Source organism: Electrophorus electricus, chromosome 21, assembly GCF_041902795.1.
Source record: "Electrophorus electricus isolate QZ-2024a chromosome 21, ASM4190279v1, whole genome shotgun sequence".
Classification (NCBI taxonomy): Eukaryota; Metazoa; Chordata; class Actinopteri; order Gymnotiformes; family Gymnotidae; genus Electrophorus; species Electrophorus electricus.
In genome coordinates this window covers 4,718,221-4,739,412 of record NC_137517.1, presented here as the reverse complement: position 1 = coordinate 4,739,412, position 21,192 = coordinate 4,718,221, and the positions used below count along the sequence as shown (strand labels likewise).

Here is a 21,192-nt window from a genome sequence, read left to right as displayed (position 1 = left end):
AAATAATTCATACATATTCATGTGAAGCTGAAAATGCTTCAGTTTGCAGCTGTATTCTTTTCGACGGTAGGAGCCTTTACGCAGTGCAAAAATAAACCGTTAAAATGATGAATGCCATTCTTTTCGTTTTTAATTTTCTTTTCCATTGTACTGCAACGTATATAATCGGTTCCGTTAATAAACACTGCAATCGGTGTTAATTTGACATATCATGTTATGAAACTGTACAATGCAGTAGTTGGATTGCAATGTAATGCAAAAGGGCAGATGCATCACATAACCATCAAGAATTCTGGAGGCCAAAAATAATGTCAGGATTTACACAGGGCACTCTTGCCAAACTGTCTGCGAAATCGCACTCCTAGAGAAACATATCAGCTTGTGCTCCTGGAATTAGCTTCATTCGGTTCTCGCCCAGAATGTACCGTCAGTGGGGAACGCAAAGTGTCAGAGCTGGCCGCAGCTGACCGGCAGCTCTTCGGCGAGATTTATCTCGCAGGAGAGCCATCCACATTCCCCGTGACAGGACGAACGCCCCCCGGCGCCCTGCCGAGAGCGCAAAAATCGCTCGGTGAGAGAGGCGTTTAGCCTCGACGGATACATTAACGCGCGGCGGGGTCCATGTCGCGCCATCAATCAGCGACTCGTTGGGACGCACTGCGGCCCAAGGGCCAGCAGGGGGCTCTCTCCGCAGAGCCTGACCGGAGGCCCTTCGAGGCTGTTCCTGAACGGAGACTTTCCTCCTCCCTGTAGGTCACGACTCCCCGTCATGCATATAAACAGAGGGGTCCTGGGTTACATTTGCTGGCTCGCCAAAGCATTCCAGAGTCCTCGGGGGAGGCCACCCTAAGGGCACCTGGAAAAAGGTCATGAAATGGTAGCAGGAGAGGAGTTCCTGGATGAGGGAAAAACTCAAAACCCATAGGAGAACAGATAGGAGATTTATCACTCAGTACTCAAACAAACACTAATGGTAAATGGACAGGCACTGATCTGTTGGCTTACCTGCTTCTGTCAGACTGCTGTGCTGCAGCACAAAGCCCGTGCACAGAAAAGCAGGAGCGGAGAGCTCAATCAGTGCAAGTAAAGTAAGCGGTATTCCCTGCACTCCAGATCTGGTCTGTAGCGAGACCAGCTGGAAGAGTCAGCATGTAACATCGTTATGGGACTCCATAATAAAAGTTCTTTTTTTTTTTTTTTTTTACCTTCCTTGTCTTTTGCTGTATGGCTACATGTTTACCACAACATCTCTGGTTATTAAGTTTAATTGAAAGAGCAATCTAGTTTTCCTCAAAACAATTCATAATGGTTTTCCCCAAACATATACATTTTATGATGCGATATTTATTACATGCTCACATAATTAGTTTTGTTTTAAATTATTACACCATGCCTTCCTAATTGGTTGTCGTTCCAAATTATACACTGGACATTTTGTTTGAAACAGTGTGTGTGTGTCATGGGTTTAACAACATTATTACTAAAGTATGCTTTTAGGTCCCAAACTGTGAGGTATTTATGTGATTGTTTTTCCTGGGACAGATCCGACTGCTAATGAATGTAATGAAAGCAGTGAGCATTAGACCTCCCCAACCTTCCCAAAGCCCCTGGTGGGCAACAAATCTGCCCCTCTGTCCCATGAAGCCCTGCTTTGTTCAGGAGAACGCGGTGCAGTCGGAGCGTGGCACTACAATCTACCGCCAACCGAGCCACGCAGGGGCCGGGCAGCTCGGGCAGCCATCCGGGCCCCGTGGAGCCAAATTCGCGCCCCTAATGCCTCTCTGTAGACGTTACGCAATTACTTTTGACAAGGGGAAGGTCTTTGTATGACTTTTCCTCCTTTCCCTCTCACTTTCTCTCTCCCCCCCTTTCTCTCATTTTTTTCTCTCGCCCCCCCCCCCCCCCCCCAGCAATTTTCCACATGAGCAGGCCAAGAGGAGAGAGAAACCGTGGCAGGGCAGCACTTTGGGGCGGGGTGGGGTGGTGGTGATTTGGGGGGGAGGGGGGACGTCGAGGCGGCTCCCATCCGGACAAGCGTGGCGTGTCAATCCTTGGTCTTTGACGAAGGGCGCCGGCCTCGCTGCCTCACCCCGGGATGTTTTTCACGGGTCACGGCCGTGACAAGGGGTGCAGGCAGGCTGCTGACGGGCTCTGAGGGATGAGCTGTCAACGTGATGGCCTGACGTGCAGATAAGGGCCCAGAGCAGGTAGGCTCCTCCAGGTCTCCACACAGACACTAGGCCAAAGTGACTTTGGCAGTTTGCCTCTGTTGATCAACCCGGCGATATACTGATTTACAAGTGGCCATTAGGAGCGCTTTGAAGAGATATGAGTCATGCCGTACTCCACTGATCTTAGGGGCAAGGTAAGGTCAGGGGGGATAAACCACGTTTCTGGATCCATATTCATAAAGAATCTCACAGCAGGGGCTCTAATGTAGGAACAGTTTCTTCCTCTATTTTATCTGTGTTCTGAGTCACATAAATAGGTACGACGTCAGCGTGTTCTCTGAAATGTTTTATGAATTCCAGGGCCGATCTGGCAAGACAGCCCTCCGATGTCCTAATGGAGACCCCATTCAGGGGTTGTACACATATCATTGATACCTAATGAATATGTATGAGATGTAAAGCCTGATAATAATGGGGAAAGACAAGGGCTGGATGTGGCCAACTTCTGCTTATTGCTGGGGAATTTTCAAAGATACTTTTCAGACTGCTCATTTTTCATGGTAAATTGCAGTGCAGTTACACACACACAGAGAGATAGACATCTACCAGTGAAGATTTATGTGACAGTTAACCAATTGCATGTTTCCATTTATCTTGAGGAAGTATATCCTGATCTCCACTTGGTTGGTTTAAAAATGAAACTGCGAGAAACATACAGATCAACTACAACAGCCGTTTACTGTGGCTCATCACAGTATGAGAGGACTTAATGTTGTCAATTTAGACTAAATGTTTTGACCACGCTATACAACAAATAGAAACTTAATATGTCAATACTGAACACAACTCCAGTTTGTAATGAAATACGATTACCTCAGACATGCATCTCATGGTTTGTCTCGGTCTGTTTTCTCTGCTCTTAGAAGAGGAATGAACTGAATTTTGGGTATAAAGGCAGAGAAAATGTAAAACTGTGTGAAACTGTGTTTTTCTCAAGAACAAAGGGTCAGGGTCAGGGTTAGGGTTAGGGTTAGGGTACATATGATAGGGTACACAACAGATAGGATGCTCTGGCCCAGTACAGGGGATGACGTTCAGTTGAACGTCACTGGCACCGTCATCTCTGACTAGCGCTGCGCTGTGTCTAGTAAACCCACCATGTAAGCCCTCCGTACGAACGAACGTTCAAAGTCCTGGTCAAGACCTCAACACAGCAAGCACCGTTGGCATTTGAAACATCAGGAACAGGCCTTGAAACAAGTCACCACAGCGACAGCAAGAACAACCAGAACCACACCTCCGATGTGTAGTTGGCCTGTCCACCGCGCTCTCTGTAATTAAAGCCAGAGCTCACCCTGGGCCAAGTGTGGCACTGGTCAGAGTTTCCTTCAGGGAACGTGATCATCAGTCCACCAGTCCACAAATTCATAATGTATAAATACTAGGCCCATAGAAATGACGTACAGTGATGACTATCTGCTGAAAGTCACATTTACAGTTCTAAAGGACTCATTCAAGTAAACAAGCGATGCTGAATGTAGTGTGGGCTTTTTGTTTTTAGTGTTGGACATTGGAATGAAATATTATTTCAAGTAGGTGAATTGTATGTGAACACATTCCACAATTCTTGACCGGCTCTATGAAAAAGACTTCAGCTTTAAATCTTTTGACCACTCTTTCTTTCTCAGGCTCTCCTTTGCTCTATCCCATCACTTCTTCTCCCTCTCCCTCTTTTTCATTCTATCCCCGTCTCTCTCTCGTTTCTGCTCTCGTGACGTCAAGAATGTAGTGCACGCCCCGCACCTTCCCTCAGGGAGAGGGTTTTACGATTGAAACCTGACACCATTTCTGTGTCCCATAAGCAACAGAGCTGTAACTCACATCAAAGGCACCCAGCATCAAATCACAGTGCAGCTGTAAATTTACCTGTCACTTGCGGACCAATGAGGGGCCGGCATTAAATCAGCTCTGTCACGCTGGCGGCCAATGGCAGGATGGCGGCGGTAAATCTGTCAGGCCAGGGTCTGTTAACGGGCACCGTGGTGCAGACGGGGAATCCATGGGGAGGGGGCAGGGAGGAATGAAAGAATATGAGAGAGAAAGAGAAAAAGAGAGGGACAGAGGGAGACCAAAAGTGAAAAAGAGAGAGGGGGATGGGGGAGGGTGGAGAGAGGGAAAGGTAGAGAAGGGTGAAGGAGGGCGGGAAAAAAAGGCTCGAAGAAAAGCTGAAAGCTCAGATGTGTGCTACTAAAACGTAATATTTTTCTCCATCTTTCTTGGGCTACATGAAAAGCCACGGGCAAGCAAATCATAATAAAATTAAAGCGCACGGAGCCCGTTAGCACCGAAACTGAGTGAAACAAGACCGAGCACAACCACATGAGAGAGGGAACACATGTTCCCCTTAGGGCTGCGTTCAGGATAAATAACAGGCTGGGAAAAAAGTGGCATAAAACTTTATTGCGACCACTGCTATCGAGTGTCGAGTGTCTGCCACAAAAGTGAGTTATGAGAACGTTTCACTTAAAAATTACATCACTAACTTTGTTCCAAATTCAAATCCTGAGCACATTAGGGTCAATGCAACACTCCACTTGTTGCAAGAACTGCATTAGATATGATACACTCAATAATTCCGGCCTCCTCTTTTATAGGTTAGGAGGTCGATGTATATGTATATGTGAATCACGGGCCAACAGTTTTGCGTGTACGCCCATGAAACAGTAACCCCAAGGGCTATCCCCACTCTGAACTGCACACAGTCAGCAATGGTGCCATGAGCTCCAAGAGTGGCGCCAGATGTTCACACACACAAGGGCAGTTGCAACTTAAGACAGCAGAGTCTGGATGAGTATGGATGCGTGTATATGTGCCTTGTGCGGGTGTAACCCAGCAGGACACTCTCGAAGGAGATATTTGTTGCATTCTAAATTATCCGGGGGGGGGGGGGGGGGGGGGGGGGCGGTGAACCTTTCTTACGCTGCTAGCTGTCGAGGGCTGAGAGCTCCACGAACATCACCAGTCCCGTGCCGCTGCCTGTTTTCAGTAGGGCAGCCACTGCCAAAGCCAATGACTGATAGCGCAGGCAAATCCAAAATAGAAATATCCAAACATGCTTTTGGACATATGCAACAGCCCAGCTGATGGATGCAGCATACCTCTGCTTGAATTTATGTGCTTTTGAAACGCCCAGGCGGGAGACATGAAAACAATGCACACTCTTACATGGAGATCTAGCCAGAGGAATAACATCTGAGTCTTTCTGAATGGGCCAAAACCTTTACTTTGTTGTTGTATATACGGATGTTGTGGAAATGGGAAATGGCCAATAATTTTGTCGTCAAGCAATTTTTCAAAAGATTTCTGCATGAGGACTGGGAGCCCCGGCCAGTACTTGCACCACCATGATGAATGAGTGACAATTCATAGAAATAAGAAGAACAAAAAGAAATGACTGTTGTTAGCTTTAATTGTTTTTACCATAACAGTACCAAAAACCCCGCCAAAAACCCCTTGCCAAAACAAAGATGAAGGCTGTTGTGTACGGAGCCGAAATAGCTGTGAGTTATAGTCGAGGGCAGAGAAAAGCTGCGGCACTGCTGTTGTTTTTGGCCATCTCGGCCTCCGAGCTGAAATGATTTTCTTGTCGATGGGGATCCATAAATGGGCCCACAGAGGGCGGGAGCACGCCATAAAGCATGCTGCGCCACACAGGCCCACGGGTGTGTGCGCAAGCACGCCCGTGAGTGAGCGTGCACGGGAGGCTCAGCTCTGGGACCGGCGAAGCGGGACGATTATCCCGTCCTGGCCGTGCGTGGGTGCGTGCACTCGGTCCCTCCCACGTGGCTCTCCTCCTCAGCCATCCTGTGAGCCATTCCCTCCCGCCAAACGTGGCTGGCTGGCGAGGCAGGACGCGGCTTATCGGCGCGGAGCTGTTTACACAACTTCTCTCACCTCCCCCCCGTGAAGCGTGCAGGGGCAGGATTAGGCCGAGCCGCTGTGGCTATTGTTCCGGTACTGCTCCTTGGTTACAAACACCATCATCAGCAGAGCGCTTTTATGTGGCTGTAGTCAGCGGGAGGTGCGGTGGTGTTTGTCACCAAGGAGCAGTACCGGAACAATGGCCACAACGGCTCGGCCCAGTGAAGCGCGTAGGGGCAGGATTAGGCCGAGCCGCTGTGGCCATTGTTCCGGTACTGCTTCTTGGTGACAAACACCATCGCCAGCAGAGCGCTTTTACACGGCTGTGGTCAGCGGGAGGTGTGGTGGTGTGCTCCTGCAGCCCAACGTGAGCAGGAAGGTGATGGTAGTTTAAATGGCAGTCGCATACATGCTCGTTAAACAGTTCTCAGGTGCACGGGGTGACCCACAAACACAGGCACTCACATTCACTGCAGCGGACTTACATACCCCGTAAGCTTGCAGATAACTGTAATTTATTGACCATTACTCACCCATGTATGTGTATGCACACCAACCAGCCTGCGCGCGCGCACGCACGCACGCACACACACACACACACACACACACACACACACACACACACACACACACACACACACACACACACACACACACACACACACACACACACACACACACACAATATGCATCTATCAATTATAGGCCTCTAGCCCACACACCTTTGACAACTTTATGGCATATTATGTACAGCATGTCAAGCCATGGCGTTTCAGACCATTATACTCATTCCGGTATAATTAATATAAATTACTTTTTTTTTTTTAATGGCGGTGCCATTGTAATTAGCGGCTGACAGTTGTCAAGAGCCTGCAGGTTCTACTTGAAAATCCAGATGAAAAGCGCAGGAGAACAGCAGGTATGAGGAGGGGAGGAAGGGGCTAATCTCACCTCCTCTCGGCCCCGCTGGGGCTACAGCTGATCCTACCACTTAATCCACCCCAGGATGGAGTTAAACGTCTGCACTCCCTCTCTCCCCTTCCTCTGGGTGAAGGGCATGCTTTGCTCATCATCTCTGCATACACTGCACGTACCAGCAAGTACACACAAAGAGGCTTTATGTTCAGGGAAAAGGCGGTGCGGCACCCTGAACTCGAAGGAAGCCGGGATTCTCGATGCCAGGAGCATCTACTGTGGATCTTTTGAATGCAATAGCGAGTCAAAGACTTTTCGGGCCTTAGACAGCACAGGCAGAATCCTGGTACCTAACACAGAGCTGTGGTCGAGAATGGGGTTCATGTGGACCGGACCCACCACAGCAGGCCTTGGTGTAGCACCCCTGCTGACAGCCTCGGCAGCTAGCAGCAGTGAATCACCTCCTAATGAAAGAGCCACTCCGCTCGATCTGCAGAGGAAATGGAGCAGGGCGGGCGCCGTCGTGTTTGAGATAAAGCCTCCCTTCATGGGAGCCCCCAGTGACGCGCTGGCAGGCACGATCAGGAATGTTGCCCTGCTGGGTTGGGTTTGCTCCGAACCTCCGCGAGAGCCTCCGCCTAACCCTCTCCCCGACCTGAGTCAGCAGCAGCCAGGACGAAGGTGGTGCTCTGCACCGCTTTCAAACTGGTACCAAGTAATTATTAAAGGCTGAGCTGGAGAGAAACGGACAGAAAAGTGGCACGCCGTAACCCTGCCCGAGTAGGGCGCTGCGAGACCACAACATTTCGTGCCTAAACAAGCCGTAACACTGAAGAATGATATCATGCTCATTCACATGCCGGCGCTAAATCCAATTAGCAAAGACGGCAAACACTCCCAGGTATTCGCAGACCGGAGTGCTACAAAAACACCGAGCTGCAGGTCAGGTGCTCTTTCCTACAAATACGAGCAAAGGAAACAACAGACACAGAGGACTGCGCAGTACCACTTGCTAGATCTACCAATCAGAAATAAACAATCTATCCCAACAAGCTGTGACCCAAAGCTGCTCTTCACAGCGCTAAACACGAGGGCAAGCTCGAAATAGCGTCTGACACCGTTGAGACAAGGACCAAACGCTCCTGTCAAAATACAGGACAGAAGTGTTGAATGCTGATCTGAGGTCAGTGTGTGTCCATCAGCATGGGCGGGCGGTCCAGGCCTTAGTTGAGGCCTGACGATGGTCGCAGCCCGGTTGTTAATGGGATCAGCCCCATGCGTGACTACATCAGTGAGAGTGCACTTATATCACCTCTCCCACCCCAATATACATCATCCATAACGCCATACCTGTCTCTCCAGGGAGCGCTCTCATTTGCATATGACGGGGAGGGGTGAACAGATCCATGTGAAAGCTCCAGTCCTCCCTGGTGCCTCTACTGTGACAGGCACATGCTGCAAGGATGCCCATGAGATTTCCAGACAGGGAACAAACAATTAGGAATTTTCACTAACTCTAAACAGGACGAGTACTACATAATCACGGACCGTGGACAAAAGACTTAGTAAGCAGCCATAGCCATAGTAAGTTTGTATAGCATCATATTTTACATAATATTCCCAAGTTCAACATAATATTCAACATAAATGGGCCAGTTCATGAGACACAGATGAAGCAAAGTGCTCAAATTATAATGATCTGCACCGATGCGTGCGTCATCATTCACGGCACAATTTAGTCCTGGCGCTCATGAAAAAAAAAACTTTCCAATATAGCTATGTGTTTAACAGCAGAAAACAAGTCAGTCACAGTGGCAGTGTGTGCGACTATGCAATATAAAGAAACGTATTGCAAAGGCACACAACGCATGATCACCTGCAACGTTGTGCTTTGAGCTTATCGCCAGAAGATGGCGCTCTTACCTCGCGTATGAATCCGTCCGCTTTTCTCTGTGGAAGGAATCTGTTGATCAATGACACATACGTATGGTTTTAATTTTAAAATCATTTGGTTCGAAAGAGGAACAGTAAGGAAGAAATATGACATTCAAGCCAGTCATAAGTAACCGTCCACCAAACGGCCCATGATGAAAAGGTCATTTTTATTTCAGTCATAACTTGGATCTGGGAAGAGAGAAGCTAGCCTCGACCACTGGAATGTACATGAATCATGTTCTCAGGTCACACAGTACAGCAGTGATATCCCTCAGACAAACACATGCGAAAAACCAACTGAAATGGGGTAATCAGAAAGTCCCCGGTACTTTTCCTTAATGGGCAGGTCCAGCAAAAAGAAAAGAAAACAACCGAGAGCTCTGGGTCTCATCCTGGACTGGTAAAAAGTGACACACAACAATGGCTACTTCCTTGCTCCCATTACCAAAACACACGGTATAGCCATGGCAACATGAACAGAAAAGACAATCCGATCATCAAAACGTCTACAGCAGGACACAGTTCGCATTATTACGTGACGTCTCCGCGTGCTGGGCTCTGAGCTCTCGAGTGCTGAGCTGTCTTATCTTGAGGTAAGGGGACATTCGGAAAAAGACTTTCTGGGGACCTACACTTTCACAGCACGGAGAATGTTCAGAAGGGTGAACGGGGAAGAAAGAGGTGAAAAAGATGAGAGGTGACTTGTGCCGCCTTTCTCCTCATCGCAGTGTGAGGGAGGCGCGGCGGTGTCTCATCGAAGTAGAGACCACTTGATCTGCTCTTTAGCTGACTGCAGCACCTGGACGAGGGGTGGGGGTCAAATAGAAATGGCAAATTGGATTACAATTCATAGAAATTAAGACTTAAGCCAAATTCTTTCTGAACACTGAGCGCATAGCAGGAAAATGGAGATTATGGCATTGACTTTGTGAATTTGAAAAGAACAAAAGGTAATTACACTTTGTTAGTGCATAAGGCCAGAATCAGGTTTTCTAAAAAGCGTGTTGACCTATACACCCATAAATAAACAAAGATACTCAACCAGAATTGGTAGAAATCTTTCAAAACAGTTTTTGCAAGGTGGAAGACTAAAACTAGTAATTGAATTTTAACGCACCGATTCGATGTGCCATTAAATCACTTGTTTCCTTATTTAGAGTTGTTACAGTCCTTACACAAGCTGCTCGTCAGTGACCCGCCGCCGACCTTCCTAAAGGAACGGCCGGGCACCATCGGCACCTCCAGTTCGGGTCACTTCCGCCACATCTCTAATGCAGTAAGCAGTTACGCGGAGGGCGCCCATTACACACGAGCTCATTACAGTGTAACGCACACGGAACGCAGGGGTCCTCAAAAACACAGGCAAACACACAAGCATGGGGTTGCACCCAAAGCCGCCGCTGGAGTAATGCAGGTGTGGGTAAAGATCCGGGAATTAATTAATCATCTTAATTTCAGGGAAGGCGAGGAAAAGCATAACCATAAAACAGGAGGACAAGGAGCAGCATTAATCAGCGGCGCAGGAGGGATGCAGGCAGTCTGTCACAGGCCTCTTAAATGAGACCATCAATCAGGCTGCGCTCGCAGCTCCCGCGGCCACGGGGAGCCGCCGTTGCCAGACAGCCGCCAATAATTAGCCATCATGCTTTACATGTGGCAGGCACAGAGGGGTCGGGCTGAGGGGGGAGGGGTTGGGGGTGGGGTTGACTTGGGTTTTTTGAGGGGGGGGTGGGTGGGTTTCGTGTCGTAGAGGCAGGCTCCCAGCGGCGTTGCAGGGCACCGGGCGAAACGCAGGCTCGGGCGAAGCTGAGCGGGGATCACTGGGATGATTTTACTAATGAGGTTTGAGTGGAGAGAGTGAGAGAGGGAAACAAGCAGGGGAGAGTGATGGAGAGACAGAAAGCGTAGAGGCTAGGGAACGCTTTCTCACCTGAGTGACTGTCTGTTCTGTCAGAGGCACGTCGTCGCCCTGCGGGGGGGGGGGGGGTGTAAGAAATGAAAGACGGCACCCGACTGCCTGCAATATGGCTTTTAAACATTTACCCCTTCCGTCACGTTTCTCTGCCTAGTTACCGAATAGTGCAACTCAGATCTGCTAGTCAACATACTCGCCAACAGCACTTACGCTCCAGTGTCAGAACAGAATACAAATGCATGCAAAAATGAAACCCTGCCACGGGGCGGGGCGTGGACTGACTGCACTGGGACTGTGCTGGCGAGTGATTATAGCAAGCAGGACTGCAGGCAGTTACCCTCAGAGCCACTCGGTGGACCACCTGCTGCGGGTCGCTCTCCAGGATGACCCTGCGGGAAAGGCGAAGCGCGGATGAGTAACGGCGCTCGTGTTCGACCAGAATGCGGTGCCGCGATCCGTGCCGCAGAGACAGGACAGGGCCCACAGACAGGGCGAACACAAACCAGTTCCACATTGTTTGGAAATCGCTTCCTTCTGTTCATCACATGCTATCAGACAAATAGACAAATCATTTTTCATTCCTACAGTGGAAGGGCCAACAAGGACATTATACTTAAAAAGGTGAATTAGACAACGTTCAAGAAACACCACCTCTAGCGGACAACACTGTTTTTTGTTTTGTTTGTTTTTTTAACTCTTTGGATTTGCCTTCCATGCTGGCACGCGAACACAAAGCATGGATTAGCAAAGTTGTCATGACGTCACTTGAGAGCGGTGATCTAGTCTGTTTATTAATTATACTTTGTTATTTGACAAGTTGTTAGCAAAAGTGAGCCTCATGGTAGCCATTAGCTCAGGGTGGGAATGCTTGTATACAGAAATCTGGATAAATGATAAGCATCAGGAGAGAGCTACAACACTGCTCGGCAAAGAACCGATTTATCCTACTTCTTTCTCAGCGATTTAGGGTCTAATCATTTTACACAAAGTACTCTACAAACTTCTTGGTGTGGCAGCGGCGTTTGGCATTTCTCCCCGATAGGTGGCGCTGCCCATTAGGACATTTAGTCTCTTGGTGGTGAAATTCTAAACCCAGAAACACTTACAACTGAGATCGTGAAAACTGCATTGTTTCTTTTACACACTATAATGTGCTGGTGCTGAATTTCGTAAACGTAAACAGATGCTGAAAAAGAAATGTCAAGTGTTTCCAATGTCCGATATTTCTTTGTCATGAGCTCCCAAAACAAGATTCTGTTCCAGAATTAAAGTTTTTCAAATGGTTCTTCACTGGCAGCCAATAAAATAATTATATTTCATTATGTTCTATATCATGTTCTAGGTATGTCACCGTTTATCTGAATTAGTAAGAAACGGGGCAAAAATGAACTAACGCACCTTCTACTGAAATATTTTAACTAGCCATATCTCAGTTGTGCCACGTCTGGATTATTGCATGTACAATGAGTACATGTAATGTAACTAAAAATAAAACCTTCTGAAGACATCTGAGCACATTTTGGTCCTATGCATCCTTAAAATGCAAGCAGGGTTTTCTCTGCATCTGTATTTTGACTTATATGTGCGGTTTGTCTGCAAAGAAAGGAAGTACATACCCTCCGTCTACAATCTCATCAACAGCCAAGAAAAGGCCCTCCATGTTTTCCAGTAAGGCCCTCTTCTCCACATTTTTCCTAAAAAAAATATTATTAATAAATAAAAAAAAGAGTAAAGGCATTAAAGGCAATTCAACCTGTCAGCAAGTTTAATTACAGAATGTGTTGAACAGTCAGAGCACTCGTTTACCTCAGCATTTGACTCAAGGAGTCAAACAGACAGTTTAACACTGACATGAGCATCAACTGTGGGACAAATAAATAAACAGAAAGGTCTGTGAATTAAGTATAGATGACTGAAATATATTTAATTTCAAGAGAGATTATATTTAAGAGTCTGATTTCCCAGAATTACCTCATTTTCATGTGAGCTGCCAATTACATAGAAATACAAATCTATGTTACTCTTGTACACAACAGTAAGACCTTCAAGCAAAGCGATTTCACCTGTTAAAATGAAGGACACTGTTCATATAAAAGGACCACGAATACGTTATAATCCACTGTGCAATAATACAGAAAGAACTAAACCATTTGCTTTCCATGCATATATTTGCTTCTGGGAAAAAAAAAAAAAAAAAGAGAGATCTGAACATACTTCAATAAAGGCAACTTCTAAGAAAATTAACGACTTACTGTCTGTTCTGTGTGTCTTGTTAAAGATGTTCTTCTCAAATGCTTTCTGTTCCTTAACTGTAGGGTATGTGTCATCATAATACTGAAAAAGGCATATGAATCGGACCAACATTACAATATGTCCCACAGATTAGCCCTTGCATCCAAGGGCTGTGTGAAAACAGTTAACACCGCGCAGCCAGCTCTAGCTACCAAACACTGAGCTAATAACTAAGTATGCAGGGCAGACCCCTCATTACGTCCCTTTACTGGCACTGTCCAAGTCAACACAAGAGTATGAGGAATAAGTCACACTCTTTTCTGGTTACTCTGGTACTCATTTCGGTCTGGTCAGTTTGACACTATTAACAGGGAATTTCCTCAAGAAGAATGCATTTCCAAGGACTGGCTTTTGTAAGAAAACTGTGTTGCTAGTGAAGTGTTTTGAGGATCTGGGCCATGGTGTTTACATACAGGGGTTAGAAGCTATCCCTACAGGGAGCGCACAAACTGTCATACTGATAAAAATGCAAATCACTCTGGATAAGAGCATCTGCCAAATAGTAATGAAAATGAAAACATGTCAAATGTATTTTAGAAACAATTACACAAAGCAGTTAAGGGGTCTGCAGCAGAGTTATAGTCACTGACACTGTAGAATAGAATGGTGAGCTCAGATCTGGTTAAATCCAGCCATGCAAGTTTATTGCATTTCTTGCTCTGACACACACAAAGCGCGTTGTGAAAGTCTTTTAAACGACCCGATCTCTATAATAATTTTGGCCGAAAATATGACGCCCGTCAAGCCATGCTGTACTGGGGGCCTGGTAGGACAGTAGCCTGAGAGGCCTTGGTTAGAGTACCAAGGAGGAAGGTAGCAAGGGTTACATTTGCACTCGTCTCACCTTGGCATACAGTCTCTCTCCATCGTTGTCCATAATTAAGACCGCTTTCACAGTGTACAACGAGGGCTCCTGTCACAGGACACGAGCATGACAGTTCATCAACAATCGCAAGTACTGTCAATCTACAGAGCACGCGCGCGCGCGAGCATACCAAAGGGCAAAGGTCGTCTGATGCCTTCACTCGTGAATAAGACGACATAAGCCTGTAAGCCTATGAACAACTGGCGCAGAACCATAGCCAACTAGTTATACAACGTTCACAAATTTTGATAACACCAGTAAGTTACTGACAGTGGACAAAAAGACAGTCACAGTTTAATCCACCGGTCTGTGATATAAGAGAGGCTATGACCAAAAAAAAAAAAAAAAAAGCACAGTTACTAGCTACCTAGATATGCTACTAGCTAGCTACCCGCTGTTAACTTAATTAATCTAACACTAGTTAGCTTTAGTTCCTTAAAGGCTAGTTAGATATCTAATTTAAAGAGCTTTAGCTAATGATTAAATGCACTTACAGAGGCACAAATTGAGCTAAGATAGGTTAGCTAGCTATAAAGAAAGAAAACAGCTTTACTGCTAACATTTGGCTCTTAGGCTAGCTAGTACTGCTTTAGAGCTAATACTTCATGTAATTACTTTTAGCTGAGCTGACAATTTTAGAGTCATCCATTTCGCAGTAAATAAGCGTCAATAAGATATTCTTTACCAGTATTAATGTATCCATCTTTCCAACAGCAGACAACGTAGCGTTGAGTTGAAATATTTTACTGAGTCGCTACTTCCGTCTGTGATATGGCGTGAGAGGTCAAAGTGGAGCCGGATGTTGCGCCTGAACGATCTACATAATATCAAAACATTTTACTTATTTTGTTTGTTTTTTCTTTAATATGGATGGCACTTATTGTAAAAATGTGTCTTATAGAAATAAAAGATAGTGTTGATGATGATGATAATGATACTACTACTACTATTAACAACAACAACAACAATAATAATAATAATAATAATAGTAGTAGTAGTAATGATAATAATAGTAATAATAATAATAGCAACAATAATAATAATAATAATAGTAATAATAATAATAATAATAATAGTAGCAATAATAATAATAATAGTAGTAATAATAATAATAGTAATAATAATAATAGCAATAATAATAATAATAGTAATAATAATAATAATAATAATAATAATAATAATAGTAATAGTAGTAGTAGTAGTAGTAGTAGTAGTAGTAGTAATGATAATAATAATGATAATAATAGTAATAATAATAAGTAATAATAGTAGTAGTAGTAGTAGTAGTAGTAATGATCGTTTAAACATTTCCACTGGCTGCCTTGTGTTCATGTAATAGTGGGGCCTGAAAGTTGAAACTGATGAGTTGAACCAGGTACACTAACATTGGGAAGAACAAAACTCTGCTGCGGTGGCCCACTGCAGTAGAGATGTCAGGAGGGATATCAAAACCATTTGACTTTGTCAGAAAAATACAGCCTTCATTTATAGATTCTCTTGCATTCTGGGCTTGCGTGAATTTATCCGAATGAATTTAGTTTAGTGACTGTGCCTGTGTATTGACCTAATGACCTCCCTAGATCACTCTGTGGACAACTCAGCAGAGTTGACTACTCATTCGGAGCTGTCTTGGCTCTGTTGAAACTTTCCATTTGTCAAACTGCATTCAAAACTATCAAATCATTCTATCACACAAAAATAGCTTTTGCCTTGGCCTCAATACCCAGTCAATACTCAGTGACTGACTATTTACCCATTTCTTTTATTGAGTAACTGTTGGCCCACACACATAATAAGGTGTGTGGTGTAGACAAAAGCTGATTCTTTATTTGACTTTCACTTATACATTTAGTCCTATTTAAATGCTAGTTATTCTTGTCTATAAATCTTTTAATCAAAATACTACATATTTTTGTATTTGTTTTGGGTTAATTTTAAATCTTTTAAGTGTATCTTCGGATCCAGTTGTATCAAACAGGACTTCCAGTTTTAGAAGAGATGGTATGCAAAGAGGGTTATGGTTCTAGTCTGTATTTAAAGGAGGCTTATTTATTCTATATTTAATATTTTTTTATGAAATAGTGGACACGCTAAAATCTTCAAAATGACAATATACAAAGACCTAAGTTAACACTTTGATGTGGTGAAGAAATTGTGTTCTGTAAAAGTGTCCCAGATAAACCCATTCTCCTTTTCCATTTTTGAGCTATCAGCTGTTATGTTAACTGGGACAGTATCTCTAGTAGCCTTAATATAATTCAAAGCACTCTGTTGGCCATGCTATTTAAAAAGTTCCTTCATGATACACACGATTTGTGGATTTGTGGATACAATGACAAGGACCTTCTCCCAAACAGCATATGATCCCATCTCTCCCCCACCTCCCCCATGCTAATTTAACAGTTCCTCCTACAGGCAGCCATCATAACTGAGCTGGCCACATCTTCTGGGAAGCACAACTGTAAAAACCAGGCTCCGAGGGGATTTCCCCTGCATGGAGTTCACATCTATTTACTACTCCAGCTACACTGACATCAGAGGTCTATCAGTCCATGCTCAGCCCTTTTGGTTACACACACACTGCTTTCAAGGTCTGTCTAAAGACCCATGTGTCATGTCAAGCTAACCATACCTTACCCTTACCGACTTTAGCTTCTGCTCTGTTGTTTGTAGTGACAAAAATATCGGGGGGGGGGGGGGGGGGGGGTTTGCAACCACTTTGAGGCCACATGCCTTTTTTTTCTTTGCATTAACTGAGTCTTTGCATAGAGATTCTTAATCAAAATCTGCAGGCAGCAGTACAGAAGCCTGTAAGATTATTACACAACAGAGCACTGGGATTTCATAAGTTCACCTCTAAGTGCATTTCGAAATGATCCTTTGTGTTGTAGAGGATATAATACAAGTTATCTGTATGCGTCCGGTGGAGAGATACAATCTTTTACTTAAGGTCAAAGTGTTAAAAGCCAAAAGTATGAGAACTAGTCACTTTATTTATTTATTAAATGCTCATGAAATAATTGCTGTTCTTAATTGTGATTCGCACCCAAAGGTCAACGGAAAAATGTCCACATCCGGCACATGAAATATATAGTGTGCAGGTTTTTTTTAAACATCCACATAGCATTAATGCAGATTACCTTGTTGGGATTGTCACAGTGAGAGACAGGGTGCTACGGCCTTAAGCGCTGTTGATAAAATGGGTCTTGTACTAATCAGCAAAATCATTGGAGATCCACAATCGCACCTCTTTTAAAATTGTGGTCCAGGCTTGACCTGTGTATGGAGATGAAGTATCTAAGCTACTTGTGAATATTTAATATTTTTTATTATCAAGCTATGACATGGCTTACGTAGTTTCCTCAAAAAGGAGGCAGGGGGGACTATGCATAAAAAAACCCTGTGATTCTTTGACTGTTAACCCTGGATAGTTGTCAAGATAATGCAAACATTCTGCACTTTAATCTCATGTTCACTGTTTCATTTCAAATCCATCCTTCTCACATATAGGGTCAAAACAACAAAACTTATCGCTGTGTAGTGATGAAGGGAACACTGAGTGGTGTGTCTATGTACTATTTAAGTGCTACTTAAAGTGTTTTATGGACTTTTTTAAAATTACACTTTTAATTTTTTTAATCAATTTTATTGTACAGTTGAGTTCATTTGTGAGCACAGAGCCTTTGAGGGGCCTTTTCTCGTCATATAAAAATACAATAAGAAGGTAGCAATTAGAGAATAAAAATGTGTCCTCAAGTTATATCTGTTGTTATCTGTTTTTTGTTTACTGTGTTTCATTGATCATGACGAAGATCGTCATTAGCTGGATGATTCCTGCTGACAGAAAAGGAAACAAAATCAGGACAGGGATCACAAAGATGAATTAATTCATAATTAATATCCAACTACTACCATACAACTAACATATCAGCAATTGCACTATTACATACTACTATATTATATTACTATATCATATATTTAATAATAGTATTTACTATTTAATATTTTTTGGTATCCAGGCCTCATTCTTAAGCATTTTCACGTACTGATATTCTTACACCATATGCCACACCGTCTTTCCCAGGCAAACCTCCTCCGTTCCACCAGTGTGTTTCCTTATTGACCTGCAGCTCTGCATCGTGATTGCAAAAACACAGTGATGTTTGTAAGAAGGACATTTGCTTTTCATATGCAACTTCAGCTTACTTTTGCCTCCTTTTAGTTTGTGTCAACCAAAATCACAAGATTGGGCCTTATGTCAGTGCACTGTCTTTTAAATAAACAAATATAAATATATTAGGTTTTATGTTTATGATTTGACCCTCTTCCTTTGGCTTGATAAAAAAAAAAAAGTCTCATTGTTTTAAAGTTACAGAGTGCAACTGTAGTTCTGAATAAATATATTTTATTTATTAATTTTGTTTTCATAAAATATCTTCACTGTCCATGCCTTTGGATTGGGTCACAGACTGCTGCCCTTACTGGTTAGATTCTGGGAATCTGCAGTTAAGTGAAATACGTTTCAGAATCATGTTTGTCACTGCACACGTTGTACCTGGTCGACTCCAAATGAGGAACCTACACCCACAGTCTTATTGCGTACAGTAGCTGTGTCTCAACAGGCCTGAGATCAAGTGGACTGATAATCGAAGGCCTTTCGAAAGATCTGCTGTTATCTCGTCATTCACACCAATGTATGTACGGTATGACCTCTTTGCATAAAGGTGATTGGAGACGCGATGGAGACAACAGCCACTGCAGTGGCTTGAGTTATGAAGACGAAAGGTTTGGGTCCTGTTTGAGTCAGAGTGTGTGTGGGAGGGTGTGGTGAAGGCAGTGTGGTGTGCTTGTGCGTGTGTGTGTGTGTGTGTGTGTGTGTGTGTGTGTGTGTGTGTGTGTGTATGTGTATGTGCGGGGCATCAGCGGGAAGGGGGATGTAGATGGCGGAAGTTGTGCTGCTCTGCTGGGCACTGATAAAGGCCTCCCTAGGTACTCATGCTAACTGCTGTGGTTTGGGGGCAAGAGAGGATCTGCCAATTCTGACCCCCTCCGCTTCCAAACCCGCTCCATTGCACAACAAAGCACGTATCCCATATGCTACTTGCTTTCAGATATATATTGTACATGCTCACTATACGCATATGCAATCCAAGACTGGCTTTCTCATTTACGAGGAGCAATGTACAGTAATATCCATAATAAATTACCTTTAATGATAGCAAGTGGGCTATTACTTCTTGAATGGATATAGAAACATTTGCTGTATTACATATATTTTACAATGTAAACTGTACTATTCCTTGGGGGGGAAAAAACATGAACTTAAACACACATGCACATCATTTCCAGTTTTCCCAGTTGAAGCCTAGGATGAATTTTCCCACTTTGACCACAAACCAAGAAAACAAATGCCTTTATGTGAGGAGGTTTTTCCCAGGCGTTCACCAGTTTGTTTGCATGTTGACAGTTTGTCCATGGCTTAATGGCACTGATAGACTTTAGTCCTGGCTGGATATTCTTTTCTCTTAGGGCTGGAGTATTTAGGTACTCCGAAGACCAGTATGCAGTATACATACAAATGTGGGACTGCTGACATGGTGCACATGGAAGAATGATGGGATAACGGACTGGTGCAGGGCTGTGCGACTGAAGACCTGAAGTCACGCAAATAGAGATGGACCATGTCACAAAGATTTGGGCCGAGACAACTAATCAGTGTGTGTGTGTGTGGGGGGGGGGGGGAGTGAGGAGGGAGAAGCCACATGCTTACAGTGTTAAACATACGAGTCTGGGAAGGGAACAGAAAGGTGTAGCGAAGCAAACACACGAGCTGAATTTCAAAGGCTCGCAGGGGACCCAGCAGCCGAAACTATGCGCAGGGAACGCGAGCCGAAGTGGGCGTGCAGCTTGGAATGAGACACATCCCAAACCGCTGCGGTTGCTGTAATAACACGCTGGGTTTGCGTGTGTGTTCGGGGGTGGGTGAACTGGGTGGGTGGGTGCTAGTAACCATGGCCCGGGAAGTCCCGTCTCTCTGATTACTGGCAGGCGCCCACCTCTGAGCACGATGTCAGCCACCTACGGCCGTCGCTCTGTTGCATTAGAGTTGCGGATTGATGATGGTATTTTGCTTTCAAATTTATAGTATCTAAATTATATACTTCCCCATGAATCTTCACGGTTGCAGCAGTTTATAGAAGCTTCATTTTCCAAAATAGCAACAACAATAAAAAACAATAAAATCAAAAATAAACTGTTCAAAGCTTCTTCTTCTTTTTTTTTTTGGTTTAGTTTTTTTTTTTAGTTTTTTCATTTTCAGCTTGGCCTGTATGAATGTGAATGTGTGAAATATACTCCTGTGTCTTCAGGAATATAAACATTTTGGACACAACATTTCTCCAAAATGATTTTGTTGTTCTAAAACCCCTGACTTAACCCCAGACTTAATTAACATCGATCATATTGATGTGTATCGGTTATCTTACACGCGATGCACAAACACCCTCTGCTTTCTCCAAAAACACTTGGCCACCGTGACAGAGGCTGTCATCTGTCACCCCCTGAAAGAGCAGATAGTGTGAGAGCGATTGTTGCTGCGGATTGTGAATGTGTGTTCTGGATGTTTACCATCTGGAAAATCCCAATTTGAGACCCCCTCCATCCCCCACCCCCAATGAGGGCCATGGGTATAACCCTGAATAACCCTGAAAGGCGGATGTGTGAAGCACAGATGGAAGGGTGTGCTCCCTGGAGGTGAGGACAGGGTGACAGGAACCGCCGCCCAGCAGGAGAGGATAGTGTGATAGGGACTGTCACTTCACGTCACTGATGGAGCCCATCCCTCAGGATGGTGAACGTATGTTCTTGCTGCTGTGTGAGAGAGCTGGCTCTTTTGTCTGGTGATCAGAGCACATGTTTACACATGGGTGGAGGTGTGGTTGCTGCCCTCAGCCTTCGATACAGATCTCCGATGCGTAGAGCTGCGATTGGTCAGGGTTTTAAAATCATCTTTTAATATAGCATAGGTCCTGCGTACAGCTTAACCATATTAATCAGCGGACCACTGTGGATGGAGACAGAGCAGCCGTTCAGAGCTTAGCAGTGTCTGATGGCAGTGCAATTTTAGATGAAGTAACAAATGAACTGGCGGCTGACTCCCTCATCCTAGTTACGTTCCA

General features: G+C 44.6%; 1 protein-coding gene across 4 annotated transcripts; it reads right to left on the bottom strand.

Moving 5' to 3' along the window:
- Positions 1-9,092: 9,092 nt before the first annotated feature.
- copz1 (COPI coat complex subunit zeta 1) lies at positions 9,093-14,798 on the bottom strand. Of its 4 annotated transcripts, XM_026998791.2 has the most exons (9): positions 14,700-14,798; positions 13,994-14,062; positions 13,110-13,191; positions 12,829-12,920; positions 12,664-12,719; positions 12,474-12,551; positions 11,195-11,246; positions 10,873-10,911; positions 9,093-9,741 (listed from the first exon to the last, which is right to left on the bottom strand). In XM_026998791.2, the coding sequence occupies exons 1-9, from the start codon at positions 14,715-14,717 to the stop codon at positions 9,694-9,696; spliced, it is 534 nt and encodes a 177-aa protein (XP_026854592.1). In that variant the 5' UTR covers positions 14,718-14,798; the 3' UTR covers positions 9,093-9,693. The 4 variants fall into 4 exon arrangements, with proteins under 4 accessions (XP_026854592.1, XP_081560759.1, XP_081560757.1 ...); XM_081704633.1 differs by lacking the exon at positions 13,994-14,062 and having other exon boundaries at positions 14,700-14,779; XM_081704631.1 differs by lacking the exons at positions 10,873-10,911; positions 11,195-11,246.
- Between the last annotated feature and the right edge of the window lie 6,394 nt (positions 14,799-21,192).